The following is an 18,476-nucleotide window of genomic DNA, read 5'->3' on the forward strand; positions in this document are numbered from 1 at the left end:
CCATTTTTGTAGCTGATTCTTTTAATGCTACATACGTCTTTCGTACAGCGTTTTCCGTTCTCCCTACAAAATTGATATCATCAGCATAGGCCAGGATTTGCACTGATTTAATATATATTGAGCCAGTGGTTGTGATTTGTAACAAACGTATTACTTTTTCCAGAGCCAGAATTAACAGTATACAAGAGAGAGGGTCTCCCTGGCGTAACCCGTTATTTGTTTTAAAAGGTTCAGACAGTTCCCCCTGAATTCGTACTTTACATTCAACTTTTTCAAGAGTTAGTTTTGTTAAATTTCCTAACTGATGTGATGAGTTTTTTTTCCACAATTTGTTTCAGGGTTGCAATCTGATGAATTGTCGATTTACCACCTCTGAAACCAGCCTGGTATTTTCCTACCATCCGTTCTGCATATGGTGCCATGCGGTGACAGTACTGTGGAAAATATTTTATACGCTGCATTTAGTAGCGTAATAGCTCTGTGGTTAAAGCATTCAAATATATCTTCCTTTTTGTGTATGGTGCTAAGTATTCCATTCATTGGGGAGGGATTTCTGTGTCCATATTTCTATTATAAGCTGCTGTAATGCTACAAAACATTGACGCGAAATCCAACAATACTTGAAATTTTATTTAAATCTTCAGGTCGCAAAATGGTAATTTGAAAACCGGAATGGAAATCAAAGGGAAATTAAAAGAGTTTAATGGGATATTAATATCAACAAAACGTTTATTTTTTCATGTTTGGTTACAAAGTTCAACAAAAAGCAAAATATTGCTATACAGTACAGTCTTCAGTATATAAAATAATTAAGGAATCTAAGTATTCTACACATAACCAAAAAAATATATATAGAAATATAAAATATTACTCGCTACAATGTCTTATAAGTTGTCGAGTTTTATTCAATGCTCTGTGCATATTTTTAAAATGGAGATGAAATGTATGGCACAAACCACTAAACAGTCTCATTAAAACGATTCAACTTACTCCCTAGTAGGAGTCACATTTTAACTGAATATTTGCTACTAGGCACATAATTATTTTGTTCAATAATCTTCATTTTTCAATATATTCAGAATAAAAAATGTACAATCAGTGGTAATTAATTAAAGCTATTTTTCACTGAAATACAAAACGGGAATACGAAGGTTCGGCATTAAGCTAGCCTTCGATAGATGGCGCTATACGAAAATTAATTTTTTAATTATTAATAGACAAAATGTGGGATTATATCCTGACTGTTTGATTATTTTCGATAAAAAAATGTATTAAGCCAACTTTGTAAGATATGATAGTGCAATATATTCAATTAACAATAACTGCTTCCATTTTTTAGAACTCAGTCTACTCTTTGAGGATAACATTAAAATATTCATAGTTTGCAAATACTAATTTTTAAAGATTTAATTTTGATATGGAGTGTACAGAGAAAGTTGGACCTAAAATGAAAGGAACGACGGATGCTTGCGCAAAAATGGAACATTTTAAGGAGAAGGAAAAATATAATTTTTCAAATCATGAGATGAATTTAATATCTTATATTTTATGAATTATTTTAACAACTGTGATGACTATGAACAAAATGAAGGTGATTTGATCGTTTAAAGCTATCAAAAATAATCCCGTCGAATTACACACACAAAAATAGCGCGAGCAGCAAACATTCAGCATTTTGTTACAAAAACAAAAAATTATTCTTCAAAAACCTAAACTAAATATCTCACATCCAATTCTTAATCAAGTCTTTCTTATTGACTTTTCCCATGGCATTTTTTGGTATACTAGCAACAGTTTTAACAACACTTGGTATCCAATAAGGAGGCATCTTATCTTTCGCCCACTCTCTAACCTCCTCTAAAGTTAAGTCCTTTCCTTCCGGTAATACAACGGCGGCTACAACTCTTTGGCCCCATTTATCGTCATCTAGACCTACAACAACGCATTCCAAGATATCGGGATGTAGTAAAAGCTTGGTTTCTATTTCTAGGGCACTCAGCTTGTATCCGCCCGATTTGATTATGTCTACAGATTTTCTTCCTAGTATTTTGAATTCTTTATCTTCGGCTGAGTATTCGGAAACGTCGCCGGTTTTGAACCAACCGTCACTGGTAAACTCTTTTCGGGTGGCCTCTGGTCTGTTGAAGTATTCTTTGAAAATACCGTCACCTTTCAAAAGTAATTCACCTAGAAGAATAAATAAATAAATAAATATATAAATATAAATATATATATATATATATATAAATATATATATATATATATATATATAAATATATATATATATATATATATATATATATATATAAAGAGCTTTTAGAACTACATACCGAATCTTCTAAAATAGGACTGAAAATGAATTTAAACAAAACAAAAGTCATGCACTCCGAAGACACCGTGACAATAATAAACGATAAAGTTATAGAAAAAGTTGAAGAATATATATACTTAGGACAAAAAATAATACTAAATAGGGAAATTCAAACTGAAGAAATAAAAAGAAGAAGAAAGTTAGCTTGGGCAGCATTCGGTAAACTGAACTATATACTCAGAAATCAACAAATTCAATTACATCTTAGATCTAAAGTTTTTGATGCATGCATTATTCCGATATTAACTTATGCGGCACAAACATGGACAATCACAAAAAAGAATATGAATATACTTAGAGTCACTCAACACGCGATGGAAAGAGCAATGCTAGGTATATCACTTAAGGACAAGAAAACAAACACATGGATAAGACAGAAAACCAAAGTCACCGATGTGGTGCAAAAATCATTAAGTTGAAATGGGAATACGCTGGACATGTAGCTAGCAGCGATCTAAACAAATGGCACAGATCAATTTTAACCTGGAGACCATACGAACACAAAAGACCCAGAGGCAGACCTCCTATGAGATGGACAGATGATCTGAAAAGGACTGCCGGGAAAAATTGGCTACAAGTAGCGTACAATAAAAAACAATGGAAAGGAAGACTTGAAGAGGCTTATGTTCAGATGTGGACGTGAATGGCTAGACGAAGAAGAAGATATAAATATATATACAGTATACTCCCTCTATAACGAACACGGTTATTACGAGGTTTCGCTTATAACGAGATACATTAGATGTCCCGTGAAATTTCTATTGAACTATAACCGTCTATAGCGAGGCAAATTTGGTTATAACGAGAGAAAATAAGATCCAAAAACGTGTTTTTTATGTTTTTAGTCCGGTCGTAGCTATAAATAAATACCTTTTCAAACAGCCCCTCAATAAACTTAACTGCAGCCCGCAATAAACTTCTTTACAATGAATAAATACAACTGTTTCACATCTTTAGAAAATATATGACAGAATGATACTGGACCATTTAAAGCAGTTAAAAATAACAGAGTTCTTAAAATTGCAGAAGCAATAGTTTATGTTATCCTTGAAAATACGATTTATACATTATGCAGTTGGAAAAAAATATAAGTACAGCTTTTTTGTTTTAACGTATATCATTGATAATAAAAGTAAACAACTCTTTTATGTTTTAATATATTTCATTGACAATAAAAGTAAATAACTTTTTTTCAAAAACGCCATTCAAACAATATTTATTATCATCTTATATTGCTCCGAATGGCTTCACTATAGGAAGTTAATGGTTAAGAAAACTACAGATTCATATGTATGCACAGTATTATGATTGTCTGATATAACGAGATCGGCTTATAACGAGGTAATTAGTCTGTCATTTCAGTTCTCGTTATAGAGTGAGTCTACTGTATATATATATATATATATATATATATATATATATATATATATATATATATAGAGAGAGAGAGAGAGAGAGAGAGAGAGAATACAACTGAAAGTAGTACACAATTATATTTGGAATAGGTATTTATTAGATTTTCTGAAAATGTTAAAACACGTCGATTTAAATTCCAAAAGAGTACATTTTTAACGCCTCACAACGCCTAAACGTCTCACAAAGCCTAGAACTGTAGCGAAGAACTACCAAAATTTCCTTGAAAGCAGCGATCAAGAATTAGCCGATGAACTACTCCATAATCTAGATGCAGCGAGACAACAAAAATGGACGGAAACTGTAGAAAGTCTTAATTTTCAAACATCAAGTAGGCAAGCATGGACACTACTAAGAAAATTAGGAAGCGGAACTCCCATAACAAGGAACAAAAAAAAAACAAACCAAACACTATTGTCTCACATCTGGCATCAACATATAGAGACCCGAAAGACAAGCCACACTTTCACTTGCGGAGAAGTCACTATAGCTCTCAAGGATGTAAAGCCAAGTAAACATGTCCCAGGTTTTGACAATATTCATCCCGAATTCTTAATTATTAACAGCGGCAAATATGCGAGAGAATGGATGGCCCACTTTTTCACAGATATTATGAAGACCGGTACCATTCAAACGCTCGAAGGTCATTGTCATATTAAAACCAGTGAAACCAAATGATAACAACCCTAAGAACTACAGACCAATTAGCCCTACTATCGGCGACGTTCAAGCTACTAGAACGACTTATCTACAACAGAATTAGTCCAAAGCTCCTTGAATCAATACCGGTTGATCAGGCTTATTTCAGGATCAGGTTCTTTCGCTTACCACATTTATTGAGGCACGGTTCCAGAGAAAACTTAAAGCTGCAGCCGCATTCATACACATTACAGCGACCTACGATACAGTCTGGAGAGAAGGCATGGTACACAAGCTCCTCCGTAAAATCTCCTGTAAATCCACCGCTCGAATAATCAACAGCATGCTAGACGACCGAACGATTCAAGTAGTCACGGGAACCGACATCAGCACCCCAAGCAAACTGAAGAATGGACTGCCTCATAGATCTGTCTTAGCTCCTCTTCTCTTTAGCCTGTACATCAGCTGATATACCAGAAACTAGATCAAGGAAGTTTGGTTACGCCGATGGCTGGGTCCTTGCAACAAGGTGTAAGTCATTTGAAGAAACAGAAGAAATCCTCACGGAGGATTTCCAGTTTCCACCTAAATAACAAGCTTGCAGGAAGAACACTCAACATCCAATTCGAAAACATCACATCTTCATCTCACCATCCAATTCGAAAACACCACACTCGCCTACAATAAAACACCAAAGTACCTTGGGGTGACTCTTAACAGAACCCTATCTTTCAAGGAACATCTGTCAAAAAGAGCGGAAAAACTTAAATCCAGAAATAACATCATCCAGAAGCTGTGCGGCACAACATGAGGAGCATCGGCTTCTACCTTGCGATCATCTGCCCTGGGCATCTTCTCAACCGCGGAATACTGCTCTTCAGCCTGGCTTAACAACCCACATATGCACAAAGTAGATGCCCAATTGAACAATACAATGAGAATGGTTGCTGGTGTTATCAAATCCACCCCTACGCAATGGCTCACAGTACTGAGCCACATTCCACCACCCTCACTAGTGAGTACAGAAAGATACTTAGTAACGAGATACTGCCAATCCATCAAGATATAGATGCTACCAACGGTAACCGTCTACGCTCCAGACGACCGCCAATAAAAACAGCACAGACTGCTGTGGAAAATGAGTTCAAATTAACGACCACTTGGACTCGAGAATGGATGGAACAACGAAATAGCAGCTTACCCTGCATCACACAAAAACCACCAGGTTTTGACTTACCACGCAACACACGGACTATGCTGAACCGAATCAGAAACCAACACGGCAGATGCGGTTACATGATGCACAAATGGGGTAAACGACCATCCCCACGACAAATACACACAAATTAGAAATGTTTGGAAAGGTTTTAAAATACCCGCTCATTGTGACGTCGGACTTAGATAGTCCATTACTTTTATCGGTGAGATATATTTACCTGGTTTTCCACAGTTTACAAAATTATGGGTTTATCACTCGCTGAATTCAGTTGAAAAAGGAATATCGGAATTATTACGGACATAAATTATAAAAATTTCATATTCATTCACACCGAGGTTGCCACTCCATTCAAAGTATTACACCAAATGAATCGCCACTATTGGAAGCTAGATTAGTTCTATACATCTTTTCTTTAAATAACACTATAAGACAGTCCACGAAATGGAATCGGGAGATATTGCTGGCCAATTCAGTGCAAGCTTTCAGTGTTAGCCTTATGGCTAGGTTCTATTTAATCGCTTGTTAAAACCTAAAAGAGGACTGTGGGAGAAATGGACACAAGCATACATCACATCCATACATAAGAAAGGAAACAGGAAAAAATGTGAAAACTATAGAGGAATTAGTATAATATCGTCGGTAGGTAGACTTTACGGGAAAATTATTAAAGAAAAACTAGAAACTGAAATAATAGGAAAAATTGGAGAAGACCAAGCAGGGTTCACAGTAGGAAAATCATGCCTAGATCATACGTACACATTAGAACAACTGATAGAGAAGAAAATGGCAAAAGGTAGACCGGTCCATCTGGCCTTTGTTGATCTAAAGAAAGCATATGACTCAATACCTAGAGTCAAATTATGGGAAGCAATGAATGATCTCGGAATCCGACAAACACTAATAAAAGCAGTTAAAGCACTATACAAAGAAAACAAAGTAGCTATTAAATGTGGAAATAAAGCCTACAATCCATTTAAGACGACAAAAGGACTTCTACAAGGCTGTGCTACGTCCCCTACTCTGTTTAAAATATTCTTGGAAAAGACACTCAAACCATGGAGGAGAAAGTGCGAAGGAATGGGCATACCAGTAAGAGACGAATACCTACACACCTTAAGTTTTGCCGACGATCAAGTAGTCATCGCACAAGATGAAGAAGATCTCAGCTTTATGCTCAGAAAACTAGAAGAAGAATATAAAAACAACGGAATGGAAATAAACTTAGAGAAAACCGAATACCTAACAACAGAAAACAAGGATATGAGAAACCTAGAGATAGACGAGGGAAGACAAATAAATGGAACAGATAAATTCAAGTATTTAGGAACCATAATATCGAACCAGGGAACAACAGAAGAAGATATAAACAACAGACTGAGACAAACAAGAAACTGTATAAGACAACTAAACTCAGTGTTGTGGGATAAGAACATTACGATAAAGACAAAAAAGAGAATATATAACACCCTGACAAGAAGTATCCTGACATATGGGTCCGAAAACTGGACAATAAACAAGAGAAATAGAGGTAGAATAAGAGCAGTAGAAATGGAGTTCCTGAGGAGAAGCTGTAGACTTACAAAAAGAGACAGAATTGAAAACGCAGAGATTAAGCGGAGAATGGGAGTGCAATCAGACATAATCGACTATATAGAGGAGAAGAGACTATCCTGGTACGGCCACGTCAGAAGAGCGGACAGAGGACGCTGGATAAACAAAATCACAGAATGGAGCCCGATTGGAAGAAGAAAGAGAGGAAGACCCCGAAGGTCATTCAGAGATGAAATCGACGAGGCTATGGAGAAAAGAACCCTGCGAGATGGAGACTGGAATGACAGGGAAAATTGGAGAAAACGGTTGAGTGAAGGAAGACAGTGAAAACTGTGGAAATCCTTAGTAGTAGTAAAAGACACATATTATATTCAATACAAAATCGCTAATTGTATCTTTTAAGTCTATTTTTTATTAGGTACTAATCCTCTTTCACGAATATGTTTTAACTATTTAATACGCATGTGTGATGAAGTCGCTTGTCCTCGTAATGCTAATTAAATAAAGTCACTGTTCTACCACACACTATCCAGTTGTAAAAAATTATAAATAATCTCAACTTGTTTTTCAATACAGTAGACCATATTTAACTTACCATTTACATTTACTTACAACGATACCTACTGAACACTAGCTCACTGTTAAATGCTACCAACGCAACGGTCGAAATACACACGTTTTACAAAAATTCGTATTTAATTTGGTTTTCGATTCGATGTAAAAACTTTGGCACATTAGCGAAACATAGGGGTTGCGTTTAATTTTTAAAAGGTTAAAAAAATGCAGTAAATTGATACTTTTTTACAAAAAGAGTTAACGTGAAAGAAGAATCATGAATACCTGAATTTTGAGTGCAAAGTGTCTAATGATATCTCACATCTATTATATTAGCTTTTTAAAATTAAGCTTCTGTGAAACTGAAAGGGAGGAGATTGATACAGAGGGCATTATCGTTTAAATGTATTCAATTTGAAATAAAAATCGACATGTTTCAGCATTTTCAGTGAATATCTCCCAAATTTTCACATTCTTCGTCTGAGACAATATGAACGTGGCAGCGTTATTATCTGTTCAAAGGTTACTTTTGAATACACAGAAAATTAAATAACATTTTAAAGAAATCCTAAATAATATCTGAAATGATTATGTATGGTTTACCTTTGTGGTTTTCACTTTTATTTACTTTTTTAGTAAATTCTAATTCTCCATCAACATTGGTACATTCCAAAACAGTATTGGTTTCTCCAGTTTCTTCATTTTCCTCAACAATTCTAGCAGATACTCCTGGCAGTGGTACGCCTACGTAGCCGGGTTTCCTTTGTGAATCATATAATTGTGATAAAACCATTCCACATTCGGTCATTCCATACCTAATAATAAAAAAAATGGAACATAATTATACGTAAAATAAAACAAAAGTTTAAAAAATAGCAGGCATGGAAATATTCAGATTACAGCAGTGATATTTTTCCGTTGTATTATTTATTTTTTTCCACTTTCAAACGCATTATAGCACAGTTTTTATCGAGCAATGGGGAACACACAAAAGGCATAAACAAAAAAAGAAAAGGAAAAGAACAATTATTCACAAAAACTAGACGGAAGGACCAAAAACACCTCATAATACCACAAATTATGCATTTAATACACTTCTTATAACGATTTTTTTTTTCGGTGGCCCCGATATTATTTTCACTGAGTTATGTGTAAATTGTGAAAAAGTTTTGAGGAAGCTATAGTGGCCAAAGATTTAACCATAAAAGATTCTTTATTTTAATCTAGATCTAAAACTAAATGCGTACCTTTGTAGTAATTGATGCCCAGATATCTCCTGCCATCTTTGGTGCATTGTAGCCGGCATAGGTGCCGACCCACTTATCATCAGTCTCATTTTGGTCTTTAACGTGTTTTTTACATATTCTACCATCTTCGGGTCGTTTTTAAACACCCTTTCAAACTCTTCGATAAGTTTGTAATATATCGTCGGTACCGCCATATATACAGAAATCTTTCTGTCTTCTGGTTTTGCATTGATACCCAGCATATAGGACCAAACGGTGTTAGCGTTGAATTTCTTTAACATGATCGCTTTGGCTCCAACGTACAGGGGACACAGAAGAGCGTTTACTATGCCGTGGATGTGATTGAGCGGTAATGTGTGTAGTATTACATCGTTCGGGGACCATTTCCAGGCGTCTACTAAGGTCGTTATTTGATACTGAATGTTCTTGTGAGAAATAACAACACCTAAAAGAAAATACAATTCAGTACTAAATATATAAAGTATATTTAAATATTTTTCACTATCAGTTATCAAGAAACTGACAAATTCTGTAAACAAAAATGCTTAATCCGATCCACGATCGGTTCCCAGAATCTGTTCAAAACTTATCAATTATTAGTATGATAACTTTGTTTTGTTTCGCAATATATTAGATTATACTAAACTGTTTTCTTACCTTTAGGAGAGCCAGTTGTTCCACTTGTGTACAAAATTAACGCATTGTTTGAATCGTAAAACTGAGTGGGCAGTCCACCTTCCAAATCGCTCTGTGTATATGTTGTTTTCTGGGCACAGTTCAGTTTCATTTTCTCGTCCAATACGTGTAACTTACTGTTCGTGTTTATTGAGACGACTTTCTGCATGAGTTCTGAATATTCTGGAGCGGATATTAACAGTTTTGAGTTGGAATCGTTAGCGTAGTAAAGAAGGACGTTCTTCGGGTGGAGAGGACTTAAAGGAACAGCTGTAACATAAAAAAAAACAGTAAATAAAGGAGAATCATACAGAATAATATTGTTACGTAAAAATATGAGTCATAGTTTTAACCTTTAAAACATGTTTTTAATCTAATATGTTGTAGAGTTTACGAGAGGCCTCGATTTACCTGAGCGACCTTCCAGAAGCGATGTGAGGGAAATCCAGTTTGCCTTTACCGTTTCGCCATCGAAGGTTTTAGACTATTCGAGATAACGGCACTGGTATATAATAACGGAACTTTATTTGGAAGGGACAGTTAATAAAGAAGATTCGCGCTCGTGATATTATTGTTACGCTCGCCTACTAATAAATTATTGTATATGTAGTGATAAATAAACTTATATAAATTATCGTGCCTTTTAATAAATTAAGTAGGAACAATATAATAAATTAGTAAAGACATTATAAATTAAAGACATAACAATTAATAAATTCACAACAAATGGTGTCAGAGTGAGATCGAACATAAATTAGACTTATAATAATAATACAAGTGAATATAAAATAAATTGTGAAAATGGCTACGATTTATGAGCTGACAGTGACTAATTTAAGAAGACATCTCGAAGACAGAGAATTAGCTTCTACCGGAAAAAAGGCTGAGTTAGTCCAACGACTAAAGAACGCTTTGCTAGAAGAAGGACTAGATCCAGAGACTTATATATTTGAAGATGCTGTCCTCTCGTCGATTTCGAAAGTTTCTTCTGATGTAGCCAAAGTTTCTGGTGACATCGCATCATTAGAGAACAAAGTTTCTGACGATATTTCGAAAGTTTCTTCTGATGTAGCCAAGGTTTCTGGTGATGTAGCCAAAGTTTCCGGCGACATCGCTTCGTTGGAAGACAAAGTTTCTAACGAGATTTCTTCGCTGGAAAGCAAAGTCTCTGCTAACATCTCTTCGGAAATCTCTAAAGTCACTTCTGAGATGTCTGCCCTGGACGATAGAATATCTTCATTAAAAAACCAAGTTGCTGCCGATATGTTAGCCTTCGAAGAAAAGATATGGAAAGAGATGGAAAAGAAGATGGAGGAAACAGGGACAGCAGAGAGAGGTAACAATCCGATTACAGTGGAGATAAAAGAAGACGAGACGAAATGTAAGTTGGAGACACGGCCGAAATTTGAAGGAAGTGGAGGTTCTATTCATGTTAAAGTCCCAACTTTCGACGGAAAATCATCATGGAACAACTACATGAAACAGTTCGAATCAGCCGCAAGAGCAAATGGATGGTCTGAAAAAGAAAAGGCTGTAAACCTGACTATCGCTCTTCGAGGAGATGCCTTAGATGTGCTTCAGACCATAGCCGTAGAGGAGACCGATAATTTCGAACAACTGAAGAAGAGGTTAAATATGCGATATGGCCACGAACATTTGGAGCATGTATATCAGTCACAGCTTAAAAATCGTAGACAGAAGAAAGATGAGGCTCTTCAAGAATATGAAGTAGATATTGCCAGATTAGTACGATATGCTTATCCAACAGCTCCCGAAGACATGATGGAAAAATTGGCCGTTCAAACGTTTATTGATGGTCTTCGTGATCATGAAATGCAGAGAACACTACGATTAGCTCGTCACAAGACGCTGGTTGATGTCTTATCCGCCGCCCTCGAATACGAGTCAGCTACGCAGGCCTCTGGAGGATACAGTAAAGTTAGGACTGCAAAAGAGGAAGGAGATGAAGATAAACTTGACCAGCTCGTTAATATGATGAAAATTATTACATGCAAGAAAACGAAGACCATAAAATCAAGAAACTCACCATCGGAAAAACCAGAACGAGTCGGCTTTAGGGGAGCAGCTTCGACCCGGAACTTTTCCAAAGACCCTCTCATACTAATAGCTTCTTTGAAATGTCGTGAAGATAGTGTATATGTAGATGGAGACATAAATGGTAAAAAGCATACGTTGTTGGTGGATACCGGAGCGACCAGAACCATTATACGCCCGACAGTTATAAACAGCCGAAAGAAACTGTTACCAACGAGGTTACGACTTCGGACCGCTACAGGTGAAAATGCCAACATTCATGGAGAAATCCAGGTACAATTGGGAATTGGGGCAGAAAAGTTTGTCCATACTGTTATAGTTGCTGACATCGAAGAGGATGTTATATTAGGAATGGACGTAATGAATATGCATGGATTCCAATTGGATTTTAAGAATAAGGTAATCAAAGTTGGCAACGAGGAGGTATTTCTCCATCCACATAATGACAACACTGTGCAAGCAGCCATTACAGAAGATACAGTCGTGCCTGCGAGAAGCGAAACGATCATAGTAGCGCGACTACAGGGAATTGTAGACGAAGGGAGACCTGTTATGATGGAGCCTTGGAACCACGACGATGAGGTTGGCCGTGGAATCATAATTGGAAAGGAATTGGTGACTTCGGCTAAAGAAATTCCTGTGAGACTTATCAATGTCAACGACTACCCAGTGACCATAAAGAAAGAGACAAAAGTAGGAACTTGTGTACCTGTGACATCCATAATCCGTCAGGCGACAACATCTGATAATTCCAACGACAAATTCGACCAAATGGTTGCAGTTGCAGGACAGTCTCTAAATCAGATGGAGAAAAGAAAATTAAGGGAATTTCTTCGGCAGTATCGTGATATTTTCGTACCGAAAGGAGGGAAGACGGGAAGAACTACCGTTGTTAAGCATAAAATTGATACTGGTAATGCTAAGCCAATTCGTCAAACAGCTCGACGATTACCACAGGCGAAAAGAGAGGAAGCTGAAACGATTGTTCAGGAAATGAAGAAAGACGGGGTGATAGAACCTTCTACGAGCCCATGGGTCTCTCCGGTGGTCCTGGTTAAGAAGAAAGACGGAACGACGAGGTTCTGTGTGGATTACCGTTTGCTGAACAACGTTACCAAGAAAGATAGTTATCCTCTGCCTCGGATCGATGACACATTGGACACATTGGCTGGAAGTAAATTGTTTTCTACTTTAGATTTGAAGTCTGGATACTGGCAGGTAGAAATGGACCCAGTAGATAAAGAAAAGACAGCCTTCACCACAGGATCTGGATTGTGGCAATTCAACGTTATGCCATTTGGACTCTGTAATGCTCCTGCGACATTTGAGAGGCTTATGGAAAATGTGTTGAGAGGGTTATCTTGGAAAACATGCCTGGTTTATTTGGATGACATAATCGTCTTGGGGGAGACATTCGAAGATCATTTGAGGAATTTAGAAAACGTTTTTAATCGACTTAAAGCTGCCCAATTGATGCTAAACCCCAAGAAGTGCCAGCTATTTCAAGGTAAAGTCAATTATCTGGGTCATATAGTCAGTAAAGAAGGAGTGGCCGTGGATAAAGGAAAAATCGATTCCATTAAGGAATGGCCAAAACCAACTGACAAACATCAAGTGAGAAGTTTTCTTGGACTATGTACTTACTACCGGAGGTTTATTAAGAAGTTTGCAGATATCGCTAAGCCATTAACGCGACTTACGGAGGAAGCAAGAGATTACCGCTGGGATACAGACTGCCAAAATGCCTTTGAGACCTTGAAAAAGCATTTAATAACAGCACCAATTTTAGGGTATCCACTGCCAGAAGGAGAGTTCATCTTAGATACAGATGCAAGTAATGTGGGAATTGGAGGAGTGCTGTCTCAGATTCAAGGAGGACAGGAACGAGTCCTCGGATATTTTAGTAAAGTTCTTTCAAAACCTGAGCGGAATTATTGCGTCACGAGAAGAGAACTTCTGGCAGTAGTGAAATCAGTAGAGCACTTCTATCAATACCTCTATGGAAGGAAGTTTTTAATCCGAACCGACCATGCCGCCCTTAAGTGGTTGATGCAGTTTAAGAATCCAGAGGGTCAGATAGCCAGGTGGATCGAACGACTCCAAGAATACGATTTTAAGATTGAGCACCGAGCCGGAGTTAGCCACAGAAACGCTGATTCTCTTTCCAGACGGCCATGCCCAGCAGAGTGTCCCCACTGCAACAAAACGGAATCCAAGGAAGCAGCAGTGCTAAGAACGACGATTGTCAACGACGACTGGACGCCTACTAAGATAAGTGAAGAACAAGAGAGAGATCCAGTTATACAGAAAATCCGAAAATGGAAAGAGGAAAACCGTCGACCACCTTGGCAGGAAATATCAAACCTATGCTCAGTAGTTAAGACGTATTGGGCCCAGTGGGACTCATTTATCATCGAAGATGGCTTGCTTAAACGAGTCCTGGAAAATGATGACGGTTCAGAGAAGAGAAGACAGTTGGTGATCCCAAAGAGCAGAATAGCCGAAGTACTTCGTCAGTTACACGACAGTCCATCGGGAGGGCATTTTGGTGTAAGGAAAACCCTTCAGCGAATTCGGGAACGGTTTTATTGGATGAACAGTTCCGACGACGTAAAAGACTGGTGTAAGAAATGTACTATTTGTGCTACGAGTAACGGGCCTCACCGGAAAAGGAGAGCTCCTATGAGACAATATAATGTTGGAAGCCCGTTTGAAAGAATAGCTTTGGACATTGCAGGGCCATTTCCAGAAAGTGAAAATGGGGGCAAGTACATGTTGGTAGTAATGGATTACTTCACTAAGTGGGTCGAGATTTACGCACTTCCAGACCAGAAGGCCGCCACCGTTGCAGATAAGTTGATCCAAGAATATATCAGCCGATTTGGAGTGCCTTTGGAGATCCATAGTGACCAAGGCAGGAACTTCGAAAGTGATCTATTCCAAGGAATATGTGATAGACTAGGCATGAAGAAAACAAGAACTACCGCGTATCATCCGCAATCGGATGGTATGGTAGAACGAATGAATAGGACAGTTGGCAAGTATTTGACAAAGATGGTGTCCGATCATCAGCGAGACTGGGACCAATACCTTCCGTTCTTCACAATGGCCTACAGATCTGCTGTTAACGAATCAACGGGCCAGACACCAGCCAGAGTCCTATTCGGACGCGAAATGCGACTACCTTGTGATCTAGAATTTGGGTGTCGACCTGGAGAAGATGTAGCAGGTGAAGATTATGTGATCGAATTACGAAGAAGAATGGACGATGTACATGAGTTGGTCCGTTCCCACCTTCAGATCGCTAGCGACCGAATGAAGAAACGGTACGATACACAAGCCGAAAAGGGTTGCTTTAAGAAGAACGACAAATTATGGCTGTATAATCCCAAGAAGCGAAAAGGTTGTTCTCCCAAATTGCAGCAGTTTTGGGAAGGTCCATACCTCATCATGGAGAAGATCAACGATGTCATCTACCGAATAAGCAAGATTCCGAGGGGAAAGCCGATGATAGTACACCATAACCGGTTGGCATCTTTCGAAGGTGACCACGACGTAGATGAAGAAGTGGAAGTAAACCAAGTCCAAGATGTGTTTGACCTCACGTTTGAGGAATTCATGGGTGCCTATGGAGGTACCGGTAAAGCGAGACATGGTGTTACCACTGAAGAAAAGCAAGATCTACTCGAGCTCCCCGATGACTACTCGCTGGCCCTTACCATCCCGGCCAGTATCAAAGACGCACCAGGGTTGGCATCCGTCTTTCGAAGGAAGTTTGGTCGAGTTGCAGAACTTCAATGCCAAGTGCCAGCTCCCGGTAAAACCTTGAAACTCCAAGATGCATCACGTTACCTTTTCTACCTGGTAACAAAAGACACTGCCCGTGACCAACCTACCTACCGAGATGTATGGGAAGCCTTACTTCAATTGAGAGGGCACGTACTAGAGTCCGACGTGCAAAAGTTAGCCATGCCAAAGTTGGAGTGCCGCCAATTAGATTGGAGGGTTATCCGAAATATGGTGGAGGAGATCTTTAAAGACACCGAAGTCCAGGTGTTAGTCTGTTGCAATCCGCATAGTTACTGGTGCGGAGAGAAAACCGTCCCTTGTCATTTTTATACAACTGGAAGTTGTAAAAGAGGGTCCAGTTGCCGATACCAGCATACCGTTCCAGTTCTAGTCCCAACAAGGTTCCAGGAGGAACCATCTTTTGAGAGGGGGGCAATGTTACGTAAAAATATGAGTCATAGTTTTAACCTTTAAAACATGTTTTTAATCTAATATGTTGTAGAGTTTACGAGAGGCCTCGATTTACCTGAGCGACCTTCCAGAAGCGATGTGAGGGAAATCCAGTTTGCCTTTACCGTTTCGCCATCGAAGGTTTTAGACTATTCGAGATAACGGCACTGGTATATAATAACGGAACTTTATTTGGAAGGGACAGTTAATAAAGAAGATTCGCGCTCGTGATATTATTGTTACGCTCGCCTACTAATAAATTATTGTATATGTAGTGATAAATAAACTTATATAAATTATCGTGCCTTTTAATAAATTAAGTAGGAACAATATAATAAATTAGTAAAGACATTATAAATTAAAGACATAACAATTAATAAATTCACAACAATATCGTTGCTACCAATTATTTCCAAATTATTTGAAAAGATATTGGTAATAAGAATTCAACCTATACTCTACCACAAAGAAATTATTCCTTTCCGCCAATTTGGAGTCTCCAATAAACACTCACCAATAGAGCAAATACATCGCATAGCAAATATTATAGAGAGATCTTTAGAAGAGAATAAAATGCGTTTAACTATTTTCCTGGACATATCAAAGACAAAAACAGCATTTTAAAAAGATGTATAACACTAAGAACAAAAATAAAGCTGTGTATTTTTAAAATTCATGGAAACCTTATTTTACGAATGGCCCTCGTATATTTTTATCATTAAGAAAAATTCGAAAATGTTTCTAGAAGATTCGATGGAGTATACAATGAGAAATTTGAGGAAGTTTCTAAAACATTCAATAAGGTAAAAGAGAATATCAAAGAGTTAGAGAGCATGATAATAATACGAAAGTGCTACCACCAGTTAATGCAGTAGTTTTAGATCCTACAGTAAAAGAAGAATCACCGAGAGACGAAATGACACATCATATGAGATTCAAATTGACACCATTTGATGTGAAGTCTTCTTGGACCATATACCTTAGACAATTTGAAGCTATTGCGACAGCCAATCATTGGACAGAATAGGAAAAGGCTGTTTCCTTGACTGCTGCTTTACGAGACGATGCTGCGGATATTCTAAGATCGATTCCTAAGGGTCAAGTAAAATGTTACCAGACCTTGTTCACTCGACTAGACAAACGTTACGGATATGCCCATCTACAAGAAGTCTACAAAGCACAACTAAGAAGTAGAATTCAAAGAGCAAGTGAGAAATTGCAAGAATTTGAAGCAGATGTTACTCGTATAGCGCTGTTGACTTATCCGGAGGCACCAGACAACATATTGGAAGACATTGCTGTAGATACCTTCATCAATGCGTTCAGAGACAGTGAACTACAGAAAGCTTTACGACTAGCAAGATAGAAAGTTTTAGATGAAGCGCTCGCCATTGCCTTGGAACACGAAACAGCTTCAAGCTTCATGGAGCCATCGAGTACGAACCTCTGAAGAGAGCAACGAAGAAAACGATAAATGTCTGTAGGAAATCGTACGGAAAGTAGTTCGTAACACGATGCCGAAGAGACGCGATCCCAGATGTTGGAATAATGGCGACGTAGGTCACTTTCGCCGTAAATTGCAAGAAAATAATACAACAGTCAGAAAGCTAGAACAGATCGAACACTGGGCTGGAAAAAGTCATTCAAATGCTGATGCTCAGTCAAGACGGCCAGGCAGTGCAACCTGAGATGGACCGTACAGCTAGAAGACGCTCAAGCAGATGACCCATGTATAAAAAGAGTGTTGGATTGGATGCATCGAAGTAAGAGACATACTTGGCAAGACATTAGTGCATGAAGTCCAGAAGTCAAGTCTTACTGGAGCCAATGGAATTGCCTAGTGCTAAAATATGATCTTCCGTATAGAACCTTTGAGAACGATGATGGTACAGAGTCTAAGCTTGCAAAGTATTGCGTCAGTTGCATGACGGTGGACATTTTGGTATTACGAAGACTCTGCAAAAGGTCGATGTAAAGAAATGTAAAGATGATGTAAGATGGTGCCGGAAATGTGAACTGTGTGCAACCACTAATGGTCCAGTTGGTTAAAAGAGGGCACCCATGAAACAGTACAATGTTGGTAGTCCTATTGAAAGAGTAGCAATCGACATTGCAGGTCCATTTCCAGAGACGAGTGATGGAAATAAATATATCCTGGTAGCCATGGATTACTTTACAAAATGGACTGAGGCCTATTCGATACCAAATCAAGAAGGTGGTAATGTTGCAGAGGTATTTGTTAAAGAATATTCTTTAGCCGATTTGGTGTTCCCTTGGAGATTCACTCCGACCAAGGGCGGAACTTCGAGTCAACCTTTTTCCAAAACGTTTGTAAATTGATTGGTGCCAATCAGACCAGAACGACATCCCTGCATCTTCAATCAGATGGCATGGTCGAGAGGATGAACCGAACGATGGGTAAACACCTGTCCAATGTTGTATCAGAACATCAAAGAGATTGGGACCAGCACATTAATTTATTCCTAATGGCCTACCGCTCTGCCGTGAATGA

General features: G+C 38.1%; 1 protein-coding gene across 1 annotated transcript in view; it reads right to left on the reverse strand.

The window, feature by feature from the left end:
• Window positions 1-699: 699 nt before the first annotated feature.
• Window positions 700-18,476, reverse strand: part of Acsf3 (Acyl-CoA synthetase family member 3) — a 30,596-nt gene continuing 12,819 nt past the window's right edge. Inside the window, exons 2-5 of the mRNA XM_072522268.1 lie at window positions 9,653-9,940; window positions 8,996-9,440; window positions 8,352-8,563; window positions 700-2,187 (exon numbers count right to left, since the gene is read on the reverse strand). Of these exons, the coding sequence (XP_072378369.1) occupies window positions 1,724-2,187; window positions 8,352-8,563; window positions 8,996-9,440; window positions 9,653-9,940 (1,409 nt within the window). The 3' untranslated portion in view covers window positions 700-1,723. The remainder of the gene's footprint in view (window positions 2,188-8,351; window positions 8,564-8,995; window positions 9,441-9,652; window positions 9,941-18,476) is intronic.

This window comes from Diabrotica undecimpunctata, chromosome 2 (genome assembly GCF_040954645.1).
Source record: "Diabrotica undecimpunctata isolate CICGRU chromosome 2, icDiaUnde3, whole genome shotgun sequence".
In the NCBI taxonomy this organism is placed as follows: domain Eukaryota; kingdom Metazoa; phylum Arthropoda; class Insecta; order Coleoptera; family Chrysomelidae; genus Diabrotica; species Diabrotica undecimpunctata.